The 11,135-nt window shown below is 55.4% G+C and overlaps 1 protein-coding gene across 1 annotated transcript; it reads left to right on the top strand.

Annotated features, from left to right (window-relative positions):
* Window positions 1-587: 587 nt before the first annotated feature.
* On the top strand, window positions 588-9,595 carry MTHFD2 (methylenetetrahydrofolate dehydrogenase (NADP+ dependent) 2, methenyltetrahydrofolate cyclohydrolase). The gene is made up of 8 exons (XM_054289214.1): window positions 588-673; window positions 2,101-2,285; window positions 2,956-3,078; window positions 4,524-4,676; window positions 5,404-5,511; window positions 7,651-7,743; window positions 8,447-8,572; window positions 9,391-9,595. Exons 1-8 carry the CDS (start codon window positions 588-590, stop codon window positions 9,528-9,530), a joined length of 1,014 nt encoding a protein of 337 aa, XP_054145189.1. The 3' UTR covers window positions 9,531-9,595.
* The last annotated feature ends 1,540 nt before the right edge of the window (window positions 9,596-11,135 follow it).

The raw sequence follows: 11,135 nt of genomic DNA, 5'->3' as shown, positions 1-11,135 counted from the left end.
GGATTCCCCGGCCGGTGTCCGTCTGTCCCTCCCGGGCCGGGTCGGGCCGGTTGCGGCGCAGGAGCGGTCCCGGGGCTCCGGTACCGGGCTGGGGGCACTCCAGGACACTCCCGGTGCTCCGGTACCGAGCTGGGGGCGATTCCGGGGCTCCGGTACCGGGCTGAGGGGACTCTGAGGCGATCCCGGTGCTCCGGTACCGAGCTGGGGGTGATTCCGGGGCGACTGCCGCTCCCATCGCTGGAACCGCACTAATCAGGGCAGCTGTGGGGTCACTCCAGCCTCTCACCACCCACACCGTGCCCACTGCCGGACTGCGGAGGTGACACTAAAATACCCAAATAACCAATTTCACGGTTTTTATGTTGATTTTCACCTCTTTTGGAGCTGCCGCGGTCGCTCCCGGACCGACATCGCAGCCCCGCCTCAGCAGCTCTCCCGCCACTCAACGTGAGAACCTCCATCAATCATTTTTGGGGCTGAATCCCATTGGTTATTGCCGGGTGGGGCGGGGCTTGCCGGATATAAAAGGCACAGGAAGCACGCTCCTTTCAGTGCTGTTCCTGCCGCCTGTCAGCCCGAGCCCCGCCATGGCCGCCGCGCTCCAGCCCCTCCGCGCCCTCAGCCGCGCCGCGATGGAGCCCCGCGCCCGCCGCCTGCACCTCAGCGCCGCTCGGTACGGCCGGGACACCCGGGGATGTGCGGGGATACTTGGGAAGGAGGCGGGAGCAGCGCCCGCCGCGCTCCGCCGGGGCCCGGCACGCTGAGAGCTGTGAGAGGGGGAAGCCCGGCCGGGCCCGGCCCGGTTCGATTCGGTTCGGGCTGTCCCCGGGTTGGGGTCGCGGCTCGTGTGGCCCCGGCGGTTCCGGGGGCGGCGGGCGGGCCCCCAGCGGCTGCGGCGGGAGCTGCAGGCTGATGAAATCCCGCGGCCGCCTTGCGTGGGAGTGCGGGGCTGCCCCGGAACGGGGGGTGAGATCGCCTCCCAGCGGGGCTGGCTTCGGGTGAGGGGGACAGAGATCGCCTCACAGCGGGCCTGCCCCGGCACGGGGGGCGAGATCGCCTCAGAGCGGGGCTGGCCTCGGGTGAGGGGAGACGGAAATACTCCTGGGCAATCCCTGGGGTGAGAGGGATGGATGGAAACACCTCTGTCATCCCCCAGAATAAGAGGGACCGGGACCGCCTCACAGCGGGGCTGTCCCGGCGTGAGGGGAACGGAGACACCCCGGGCTGAGGGGGGCAGAGATCGCCTCACACCGGGGCTCCTCCGAGGCCATGGGGACAGAGACCCCCCGATCATCCCCCAGAATGAGGGGGACAGAGACCCCCTGAGTGATAATGAAGGAGATCACCATCCCCTCTTTTTAATTATTTCTTGGCATGAGGGGGACAGAGAGCCCAGAACATTCCGTGAGGTGACAGGGACAGAGACCACCCTGAGCACTCACTGGTGTGACAGGGACAGAGACCCCCGAACATCCCACCCTGCTCCAAACAATGTTTGCACAACATCCTTAGGCTTGCATGGAGCGGAATTTTGGGATGTAATCAACGATCCTGGTGGGTCCAGCTCAGGATATTCCAGTTCTGCCCCATTTGGCCCCAGCCTCGATGCTGGAACCGAGCCTAAAACGTGACCGAGCACAAAGGTGCTAAAGGCGCTGATAAAGCACAAGGGATGGAGCTTTTTTTTCCCTGGTTTTCTGCCCCATCCTGCCCAGGGCTGGCAGCAGCAGGGCTGTGCTGACCCTTTCCATTTTTCCCCCCTGGTTTCCTGCTCCATCCTGCCCGGGCTCGGCGCTGTGCCGACCCTTTTCCCCCCTGGTTTCCCGCTCCATCCTGCCCGTTTCCCGGGGCTGTTCTGACCCTTTTCCCCGTGGTTTCCTGCCCGTTTCCCGGGGCTGTTCTGACCCTGTTCCCCGTGGTTTCCTGCCCGTTTCCCGGGGCTGTTCTGACCCTTTTCCCCGTGGTTTCCTGCCCGGTGCCCGGGGCTGTGCTGACCCTTTTTCCCGCTCCATCCTGCCCCGTGCCCGGGGCTGTTCTGACCCTTTCCCTCGTGGTTTCCTGCCCGGTGCCCGGGGCTGTGCTGACCCTGTTCCCGTGCAGCGGGGACGCCGTGGTGATCTCGGGCAGGAAGCTGGCGCGGCAGATCCGGCAGGAGGCGCGGCACGAGGTGCAGCAGTGGGTGGCTGCCGGCAACAGGAGGCCGCACCTGAGCGTGGTGCTGGTGGGCGAGAACCCGGCCAGCCACTCCTACGTGCTCAACAAAACCAAAGCGGCGGCTGATGTGGGTGAGTGGGAGCTTTCCTGCCCTAAAAACGCACTTTGGTTGGGAATACTCGATGCTGGGAGCTATTTTTGGGATGCTCCCACCTGTTGGTTTCTTGGCTTCACCCAGAATTTATGTTCTGGGGTGTGGTTGAATGTGATCAATTGGATCCTTCAGGGCAAGATTGAGGTTTTTCAGCTTTCCCAAAGCCATAAAAAGCACAGGAGGGCATTTTTAGCCTCCTTTTCCCCATCTGCCTGGGACACAGTCCCTGTTCAGCAGCTCTCTGGCTCCATTCTGCAGTCCAAGGTCCTGCTTGGGGTCAGGGCAATAAATGGTGTCATTTAACCTGGGTCTGAGCAGCTGAAGCTGCTTTTGGAGCTGGGATTTTGAGCAAGCATCCCTTTTTTACTGTGCCCACGTGGGTTTATTTTCATGGCAGCAGCCTTTGCTTGGGTTTCTCCCTGCCCTGGCAGGGTCCCAAACCCCTTTCCCAGGCCACCAGCCCCATAAAATCATCCCCAACAACAAATCCCAAGGTTTGTGAAGGTCTCTCCAGCCTGGGAGCTGCACAAACCCTTCCATGCTCTGCGTGCACCTCCCACATTTAACCAGGCAACAAAACAGGGTGGAAAACGCACAAAACGTGGGAAATTCACTCTTTTGTGACTCTGTGCATTTGGTGATTGCAGGGATCAGCAGCGAGACCATCCTCAGGCCGGCCTCCATCAGCGAGGAGGAGCTGCTGGAGCTGATTGCCAAACTCAACAGTGACACGGCCGTGGACGGGCTCCTGGTGCAGCTCCCCCTGCCTGGTGAGCAGCTCAGCTCCCCTCCTGCATTCCCAGATAGCTGCCAAGGCTGGGGCAGCACTGCCCTGATCTCCTCTCGCAGGGCTCAGTGTCGGTATCAGCTTCCCCAGCTGGGCGTGGGCGGCCTCGGGCTGCTGATAAATCCCCTCAGGGTGGGCAGGGCTGGCACTGCAGAGTGTTCAGTGCTGTGCTGGGAGCTGCCAGCTGCACTGGCAGGGATGGGGACAGGCACGTCCCACACGCTGGAGGGGCTGAGCTCAGGGTCAGGGTCACAGCTCCAGTTTGGGGCTGCAGTTCCAGCTCAAGGTTTAAGGTCACAGCTCCAGTTTGGGGTTGCAGTTCCAGCTCAAGGCTCAGGGTCAGAGCTCTAATTTGGGGTTGCAGTTCCAGCTCAAGGCTCAGGGTCAGAGCTCCAGTTTGGGGCTTCAATTCCAGTTTGGGGTTGCAGTTCCAGTTTGGGGCTCAGGGTTGCAATTCCAGCTCAGGGCTCAAGGTCACTGCTCCAGTTTGGGGTTGTAGTTCCAGTTTGGGGCTGGGGATTGAAATTCCAGCTCAGGGTCAGAGCTCCAGTTTGGGGTGACAATTCCAGCTCAAGGTTCAAGGTCACAGCTCCAGTTTGGGGCTGCAATTCCAACTTCAAGGTTTAAGGTTACAGCTCCAGTTTGGGGTGACAATTCCATTTCAAGGCTCAGGATCAGAGTTCAGGGCTTGGGATCATAATTCCAGCTCAGGGTTGCAATTCCAACTCAGGACCTGGAATCAGAGCTCCAGTTTGGGGTGCCAATTCCAGTTTAGGGTCACAATTTCAGTTTGGGGTCACAATTGCAGCTCAAGGCTTGGGGTCAGAGCTCTAGTTTGGGGTCACAATTCCAGCTGAAGGTTAAGGGTCACAATTCCAGCTCAGGGTCACAATTTCAGTTTGGGGTCACAATTCCAGCTCAAGGCTCATGGTCAGAGCTCCAGCTCAGGGTCACAATTCCAGTTTGGGGTAACAATTGCAGCTCAAGGCTTGGGGTCAGAGCTCCAGTTTGGGGTCACAATTCCAGCTCAGGGTCACAATTTCACTTTGGGGGCACAATTCCTGCTTAAGGCTCAGAGTCGCAATTCCAGCTCAGGGTCGCACTTCCAGTTCGGGGTCGCAATTCCAGCTCAAGGCTCGGGGTTACAATTCTAGTTTGGGGTCACAATTGCAGCTCAAGGTTTGGGGTCAGAATTCCAGCTTGTATTGAAATTCCAGCTTGGGGTTGCAATTTCAGCTCAAGGCTTGGGGTCAGGCCTCCAGTTTCGGGTCACAGTTCCAGCTCAAAGCTCGGGGTCACAATTTCAGTTTGGGGTCACAGTTCCAGCTCAAGGTTTGGGGTCAGAGCGTTCATTTGGGGTCAGGGCTCGGGCTCACACCTGGCAGCACATCTGGCAGCCCAGCCCAGCTGTGTCCCTGCCCTGTGCAGAGCACATCGACGAGCGCCGCGTGTGCAACGCCGTGAGCCCGCACAAGGACGTGGACGGGTTCCACGTGCTCAACGTGGGCAGGATGTGCCTGGACCAGGACTCCATGCTGCCTGCCACCCCCAGGGGCGTCTGGGAGATCATCCAGAGGACAGGTGGGACACAGGGACATGGGGGTCCCTGCTGGGTGGGACACGGGGACATGGGGGTCCCTGCTGGGTGGCACATGGGGGTTCCTGCTGGGTGGGACATGGGGACATGGGGGTTCCTGCTGGGTGGGACATGGGGATTGGGGATTCCAGCTGGGTGGGACATGGGGACATGGGGGTTCCTGCTGGGTGGGAGATGGGGATCTGGGATTTGGGAATTCCTGCTGGGTGGGAGCTGCTGATTTGGGGATTCTGGGAATTCCAGCTGGGTGGGAGCTGCAGCTTTTGGGGATCCTGGGAATTCCAGCTCAGGACACCAGGGACAGTGTGGCCAGGGAGGGATTGTTCTGTACTGGGAGGGACATCAGGGATAGAGAGGGATTGTTCTGTCCTGGGAACATCAAGGACAGGGAGGGATTGTCCTGCTCTGCTCTGGCCTAAGCCTAAGGTGGCCTGAGCTCAAAACTCACCCAGTTTTGGAGTGTCTGTGCAGGGCTCCCAGGGGCGATTTTGGGGTGCTGTGAAGGGCTCCAGGGTGGGATTTTGGGGTGCTGTGCAGGGATGTCTAGGGTGGATTTTGGGTTGCCTATTCAGGGCTCCCAGGGGTGATGTTGGGGGGCTGTGCAGGGATGCCCAGGGCTGGAATTTGGGGTGCTGTGCCGGGCCCCAGCTGGGCTCTGCCATCCCACCCCAGCCCAGGGCAGCGTGCCAGGCTGTGCTCTGTGCCCTGCAGGGATCCCCACGCTGGGCAGGAACGTGGTGGTGGCGGGCAGGTCCAAGAACGTGGGCATGCCCATCGCCATGCTGCTGCACACCGACGGCAGCCACGAGCGCCCCGGAGGTAGGGCTGGGAAACACTCGGGGAAAAAACACCTCACAAACCTGCCCTGGAACCTCCCAGAGCTCTCCCTGCTGAAATAATCCCCAGTGTGGCCTTGGGATGCCAGAACTGTGCAGGGAAATGGTCTGGAAAGGTCTCCAGGGTGGTGAAATGCAGCCATGGGCACCACAGCCCCCAGTGCCACCTGCACGTGGGTGCTGAACAATTCCAGGGGTGGGGACTCCTCCCTTTCCCTGGGCAGCCTCTTCCAATATTTTACAACCTCTCCATGGTGGATTTTTTCCCAATATCCAGCCCTAAACCTCTTCTCCACAGCCTGGGGCTGTTTTATCCCATCCTGTCCCATCCTGTTCCTATTTCACAACCTTTCCATGATGGATTTTTTTCCCCAATATCCAACCCTAAACTTCTCCGTCACAGTTTGAGGCTGTTTTATCCCATCCTGTCCCTTGAGGCTGTTTTATCCCATCCTGTCCCTGTTCCCGTTTCACAACCTTTCCATGATGGATTTTTTCCCAACATCCAACCCTAAACTTCTCCCTCACAGTTTGAGGCTGTTTTGGTTCCTGACCCTGCCCTGGCTGCCCCCTCCTGTCCCCACGGAGTTGTGGAGAGCCAGAAGGTCCCTCCTGACCCTCCCTCAGCATCTCCATGTCCTGTTCCACCCCAAATCCCTTCCTGTCCCTCGAGGCTGATCCTGGGGTTCACCAGCAGGCCCTGATGGTCCTGAGGAACACCTTGGAGATGAAGAACCCTGGCTGGGTTTGGGTTTGGGTGCTGGGTGGGAATTCCTGGCCTGTGGGAATGTGAGTGACCAAATTATTCTTTGTCTCCTTCAAAAGGCAAAAAGCCCAGAAGTTTCTCTCCCAAACTTAACACAGAGACCTTTAGGACTTCACTTCAGACCTGAGGCCCAATTGGGCAGAGGCCAAGAGGTCTGGCCTGGGTAATTCACTAGAAAAGGAACAGAACAAAGGAAATTTTCCCTTTTTTGGGGTGTAACAAAGGAAATTATCAATTTTTTGGAGTATAACAAAGGAAATAATCCCTTTTTTGGGGTATAACAAAGGAAATAGTCCCTTTTTTGGGATATAACAAAGGAAATGATCCCTTTTTTGGGGTATAACAAAGGAAATTACCCCTTTTTTGGGTATAGCAAAGGAAATTATTCCTTTTTTGGGGTATAACAAAGGAAATGATCCCATTTTTGGGGTATAACAAAGGAAATCATCCTTTTTTTGGGGTATAACAAAGGCAGTCCTCCCTTTTGTGGGATATTTTAGCAGGAGCAAAAACCTCTTGCCCTTAGCTCAGTTTTTCTCTGTAAGAAAGAGAAAATTTTTTGTCTTTTATTAAAACTTTTCTATTTCCAACACTCCCTTGTCACTATAGGACACGAAAGAACACAAGCTCACACCACTGCCCTCGAGGTGAAGAAAAGGGAAGTTTATTTTCTGACTCCCAACATTTATAGATTTCCAAAAGTGCCAGTGGGTTGGAGGGTGACAGTGCCACCTCTCCGATGACACTGGACAAACCAACAGCCCATCAGCTTTCTCTTCTTTTATAAAAGAGTGCAAACCAATGAGTTATTTACAGAAAGCGTGTGAGAGAGTTCACTACAAGAATGTCAACATCAGAAGGCTTAGAAAATCCTAAAAAACCAATTTCAGCTCAAGGCTTGGGGTCAGGGCTCCAGTTTCGGGTCACAATTTCAGCTCAAAGCTCGGAGTCACAATTTCAGTTTGGGGTCACAATTTCAGTTTGGGGTCACAATTCCAGCTCAAGGCTTGGGGTCACAATTTCAGTTTGGGGTCAAAATTTCAGTTTCGGGTCACAATTTCAGCTCAAAGCTCGGAGTCACAATTTCAGTTTGGGGTCACAATTTCAGTTTGGGGTCAAAATTTCAGTTTGGGGTCACAATTCCTGCTCAAGGCTTGGGGTTACAATTCTAGTTTGGGGTCACAGTTGCAGCTCAAGGTTTGGGGTCAGAATTTCAGTTCGTGTTGAAATTCCAGGGTTGAAAAACCAGGGTGACACCACCTCAGAAGCCACGGTGCTGATCTGGTGCCATGCAGGGTGACTGCTGGGCTGGCTCAGGGCTGGCCCAGGTCACCCCGGTGTCCCTCGTGCCCGCAGGTGACGCCACGGTGACGATCTCGCACCGCTACACGCCCAAGGAGCAGCTGAAGCAGCACACCATCCGTGCTGACATCGTGGTGGCTGCTGCAGGTCAGGCTGGCCTGGGGACCCTGCCCATGGCATGGGCTGTGGGGGGCTCCTGGGGCTGGGGCAAAAAGCAGCCTCGGGTTTTGGGGTTCTGCCTTTGGGGAGTCGGGGAGTGGGGTGGGGTGGGAGAGAGCTCAGCAGGATCGTGGGTGCAGCTCCTGGCTCTGCACAGCACCCCAAAATCCCATCCTGGAGCCCTGCACAGACACCCCAAAATCCCATCCTGGAGCCCTGCACAGACACCCCAAAATCCACCCTGGGACCCTGCACAGACATCCCAAAATCCACTCTGAGAGCCCTGAACAGACACCTCAAAATCCACCCTGGGCATCCCTGCAGAGTCACCCCAAAATCCACCCTGAGAGCCCTGCACAGATACCCCAAAATCCACCCTGAGAGCCTGCACAGACACCCCAAAATCCCACCCTGGGAACATGGGGATGAGGGGGATCAGGGGGTAGATTTGCATTTCTTAGGATGGTTTAGATTGGGAAAAACCCTTAAAATTGCTGAATCCAATAATTCTGGGGAGGCAGGAAATCCCAGCTGGGTTGGGACATCCTGGGAATGTTGGGCTCGGGATGTGGAGCCCTCTGAGGCTCAGGTTGTGTTTCCCTGAGGTTGTGCCTGTGTTTCCCTGAAGGTCAGGTTGTGTTTCCCTGAGGTTGTGCCTGTGTTTCCCTGAAGGTCAGGCTGTGTTTTCCAGGCATCCCCAACCTGATCACGGCTGACATGATCAAGGAGGGCGCGGCCGTGATCGACGTGGGCATCACCCGCGTGCAGGACCCGCTCACGGCCCGGCCCCGCCTCGTGGGCGACGTGGACTTCGAAGGTGAGGAGGGCTCAGGATCAGCTCAGGATGGGCTCCTCGGGCTCAGGATGGGCTCCTTGGGCTCAGGATCAGCTCAGGATGGGCTCCTCGGGCTCAGGATGGGCTCCTTGGGCTCAGGATCAGCTCAGGATGGGCTCCTCGGGCTCAGGATGGGCTCCTTGGGCTCAGGATCAGCTCAGGATGGGCTCCTTGGGCTCAGGATGGGCTCCTTGGGCTCAGGATCAGCTCAGGATGGGCTCCTCGGGCTCAGGAGGGGTCCTTGGGCTCAGGATCAGCTCAGGATGGGCTCCTTGGGCTCAGGATGGGCTCCTTGGGCTCAGGATGGGCTCCTCGGGCTCAGGATCAGCTGTTTGGGGCACTGAGGAGGGGACAGTCCTGGTTTGTGTCCCTGAGCTCAGGGTTATCCCATGGGGACATTCCAGAGGAGCCTCCTGAGCCTCAGCAGTTGGGTCTCTGCCTCTGCTCCAACCCCACGCTTGGATTTGGCATTTCTGTGCTAAAAATCACCTTTTGGGCCTGGCTTTTTGGCACTTTTGGGCCTGGCTTTTTGGCACTTTTGGGCCTGGCTTTTTGGCACTTTTGGGCCTGGCTTTTTGGCACTTTCGGGCCTGGCTTTTTGCTGGTTTGGACCTTTGTGCTTCCAGCCCTGGCTTGGCGCTTTTCCCCCCTTGTCCTTCCCACCCAGGCCGGGCCTTGCCTCACTGTCCAGCGGGATAAACCCACCCAGACCCCGTTCCTAAAGCCTCAATCCCAACAGAACCTGCCAGGCTTTAGGCTGGGCAGCCTGGCCTGGCCCTTAAGCCCAGCTTTTCCCCCAGGGGTGAGGAAGAAGGCGAGTTACATCACACCCGTGCCCGGCGGCGTGGGGCCCATGACGGTGGCCATGCTGATGAAGAACACCATCATCGCTGCCAAGAAACTGCTGAAAACCTGTGAGCTGCAGGCTCTGCCTGCCTAAACAGGGCTGGGCTTAACCAGGGGCCCCTCAGAGCTGGGTTTAATGAGGGGTCCTTCAGAGCTGGGCTTAACCAGGGATCCCTCTGAGCTGGGCTTAATGAGGGTCCCTCAGAGCCGGGTTTAATGAGGGGTCCCTTTGAACACCATCATTGCTGCCAAGAAACTGCTGAAAACCTGGGAGCTCCAGGCTCTGCCTGCCTAAACAGAGCTGGGCTTAATGAGGGGTCCTCCAAGCCAGGTTTAATGAGGGGCCTCTCTGAACTGGGCTTAATGAGGGGTCCTTCAGAGCCGGGTTTAATGAGGGGTCCCTTTGAACACCATCATTGCTGCCAAGAAACTGCTGAGACCCTGTGAGCTCCAGGCTGTGCCTGCCTAAACAGAGCTGGGCTTAATGAGGGGTCCTCCAAGCCAGGTTTAATGGGGGCCCCTCAGAGCCAGGTTTAATGAGGCCCCTTAGAGCTGGGTTTAATGAGGGGCCCCTCAGAGCCAGGCCTAACCTCGCCATTCCAGCCTGCCAGGCCGACAGCAAATGCAATATTTCAATATTTCAATGTTTGTTATTTATTGTCCTGCACGTGGGGCTTTCCCCAGCCTGAGCTCACAGGGATTGGCTGAGCTGGGATTACCCAAACTCCTGCTTGGTTTTAGAGCTGGGATTATCCACACTCCTCCTGCTTTGGTTTTGGGCTGGGATTATCCAAACTCCTGCTTTGTATCCACGCTCCAATTTTGTGTTTGAGCTGGGATTATCCACACTCCCACATTGCTTTTGAGCTGGGATTGCCCAGGCTCAGCCTTGTGTTTGAGCTGGGATTACCTGCCCTGCTCCTGTTTGCATCCTGGCTCTCCCAGTTCCCCCTCAGGGCTGGATCTGCAGTTTAAACTCTTCTCTAGAGGAATTACTTGAAAAAAGAATTTTAAATTAAAGCCATACTTTAGTCCTGGGCCTGTGCAGGCCTGGGCTGGTGTAGCCTGTTCTAGAGTGCAGCTGGGCTGGGCTTTTCCTGCTCCTTGGATTAATGGTGAGTTTTTAAAGCCTGTTCTAGGCTGGGCTTTTCCTGCTCTCTGGATTAAAGGTGAATTTTTAAAGCCTTTTTTGTAACCAAAGACCAGCTGGGCGTGGGGGAGCTCCTGCACCGTGTGTAAAGTGTGAGTAGCTCAGGCTGCCTCAATAAAGTGTGAGAAGACCAAAAAATTTCTTTTTGTGCCCTGGAATGATGAATGTTTTTATAACAATTGGATTGAATTTTCTAATAATTTATAATATTTAAATAATATGATTATTGCACTTGTGGAAAGGAGCAGGGCTTGGGTTTAAAGCTTGTTTTTTTATGTCTATATTTAATGATATATTTTAATATCTAGATATAATGCTATTTATATTTATATAATATTAATTATAAATAAATAGATATTATAATAATTATACAAAATAGATAATATATATTCCATATTTCTATATATAAATTATAGGTATAGGTAGATATAATTTATACATCATTATATATATTTATGTAATTATATATTTTTATATTTATTTAGAATTCTATTTTATGTTTCTATATATAATTCTATATTTAATATAGAATTATATATTTAATATTTA

Source organism: Melozone crissalis, unplaced genomic scaffold (assembly GCF_028551555.1).
Source record: "Melozone crissalis strain CALT ecotype California unplaced genomic scaffold, PUWL_Pcris_2 ptg000064l_1, whole genome shotgun sequence".
NCBI lineage: Eukaryota > Metazoa > Chordata > Aves > Passeriformes > Passerellidae > Melozone > Melozone crissalis.
Note: the sequence above shows the minus strand (reverse complement) of the source record. Positions and strands in the feature narration are given on the sequence as shown.

What these genes read in the sequence shown, in the direction of transcription:
- MTHFD2 (XM_054289214.1), top strand. Translation starts at nt 588, where the DNA reads ATGGCCGCCGCGCTCCAGCCCCTCCGCGCCCTCAGCCGCGCCGCGATG. An exon ending in GGTGCAGCTCCCCCTGCCTG is followed by an intron (nt 3,079 to 4,523) that starts GTGAGCAGCTCA and finishes TGCCCTGTGCAG; the next exon opens with AGCACATCGACGAGCGCCGC. An exon ending in GGGCGACGTGGACTTCGAAG is followed by an intron (nt 8,573 to 9,390) that starts GTGAGGAGGGCT and finishes CTTTTCCCCCAG; the next exon opens with GGGTGAGGAAGAAGGCGAGT.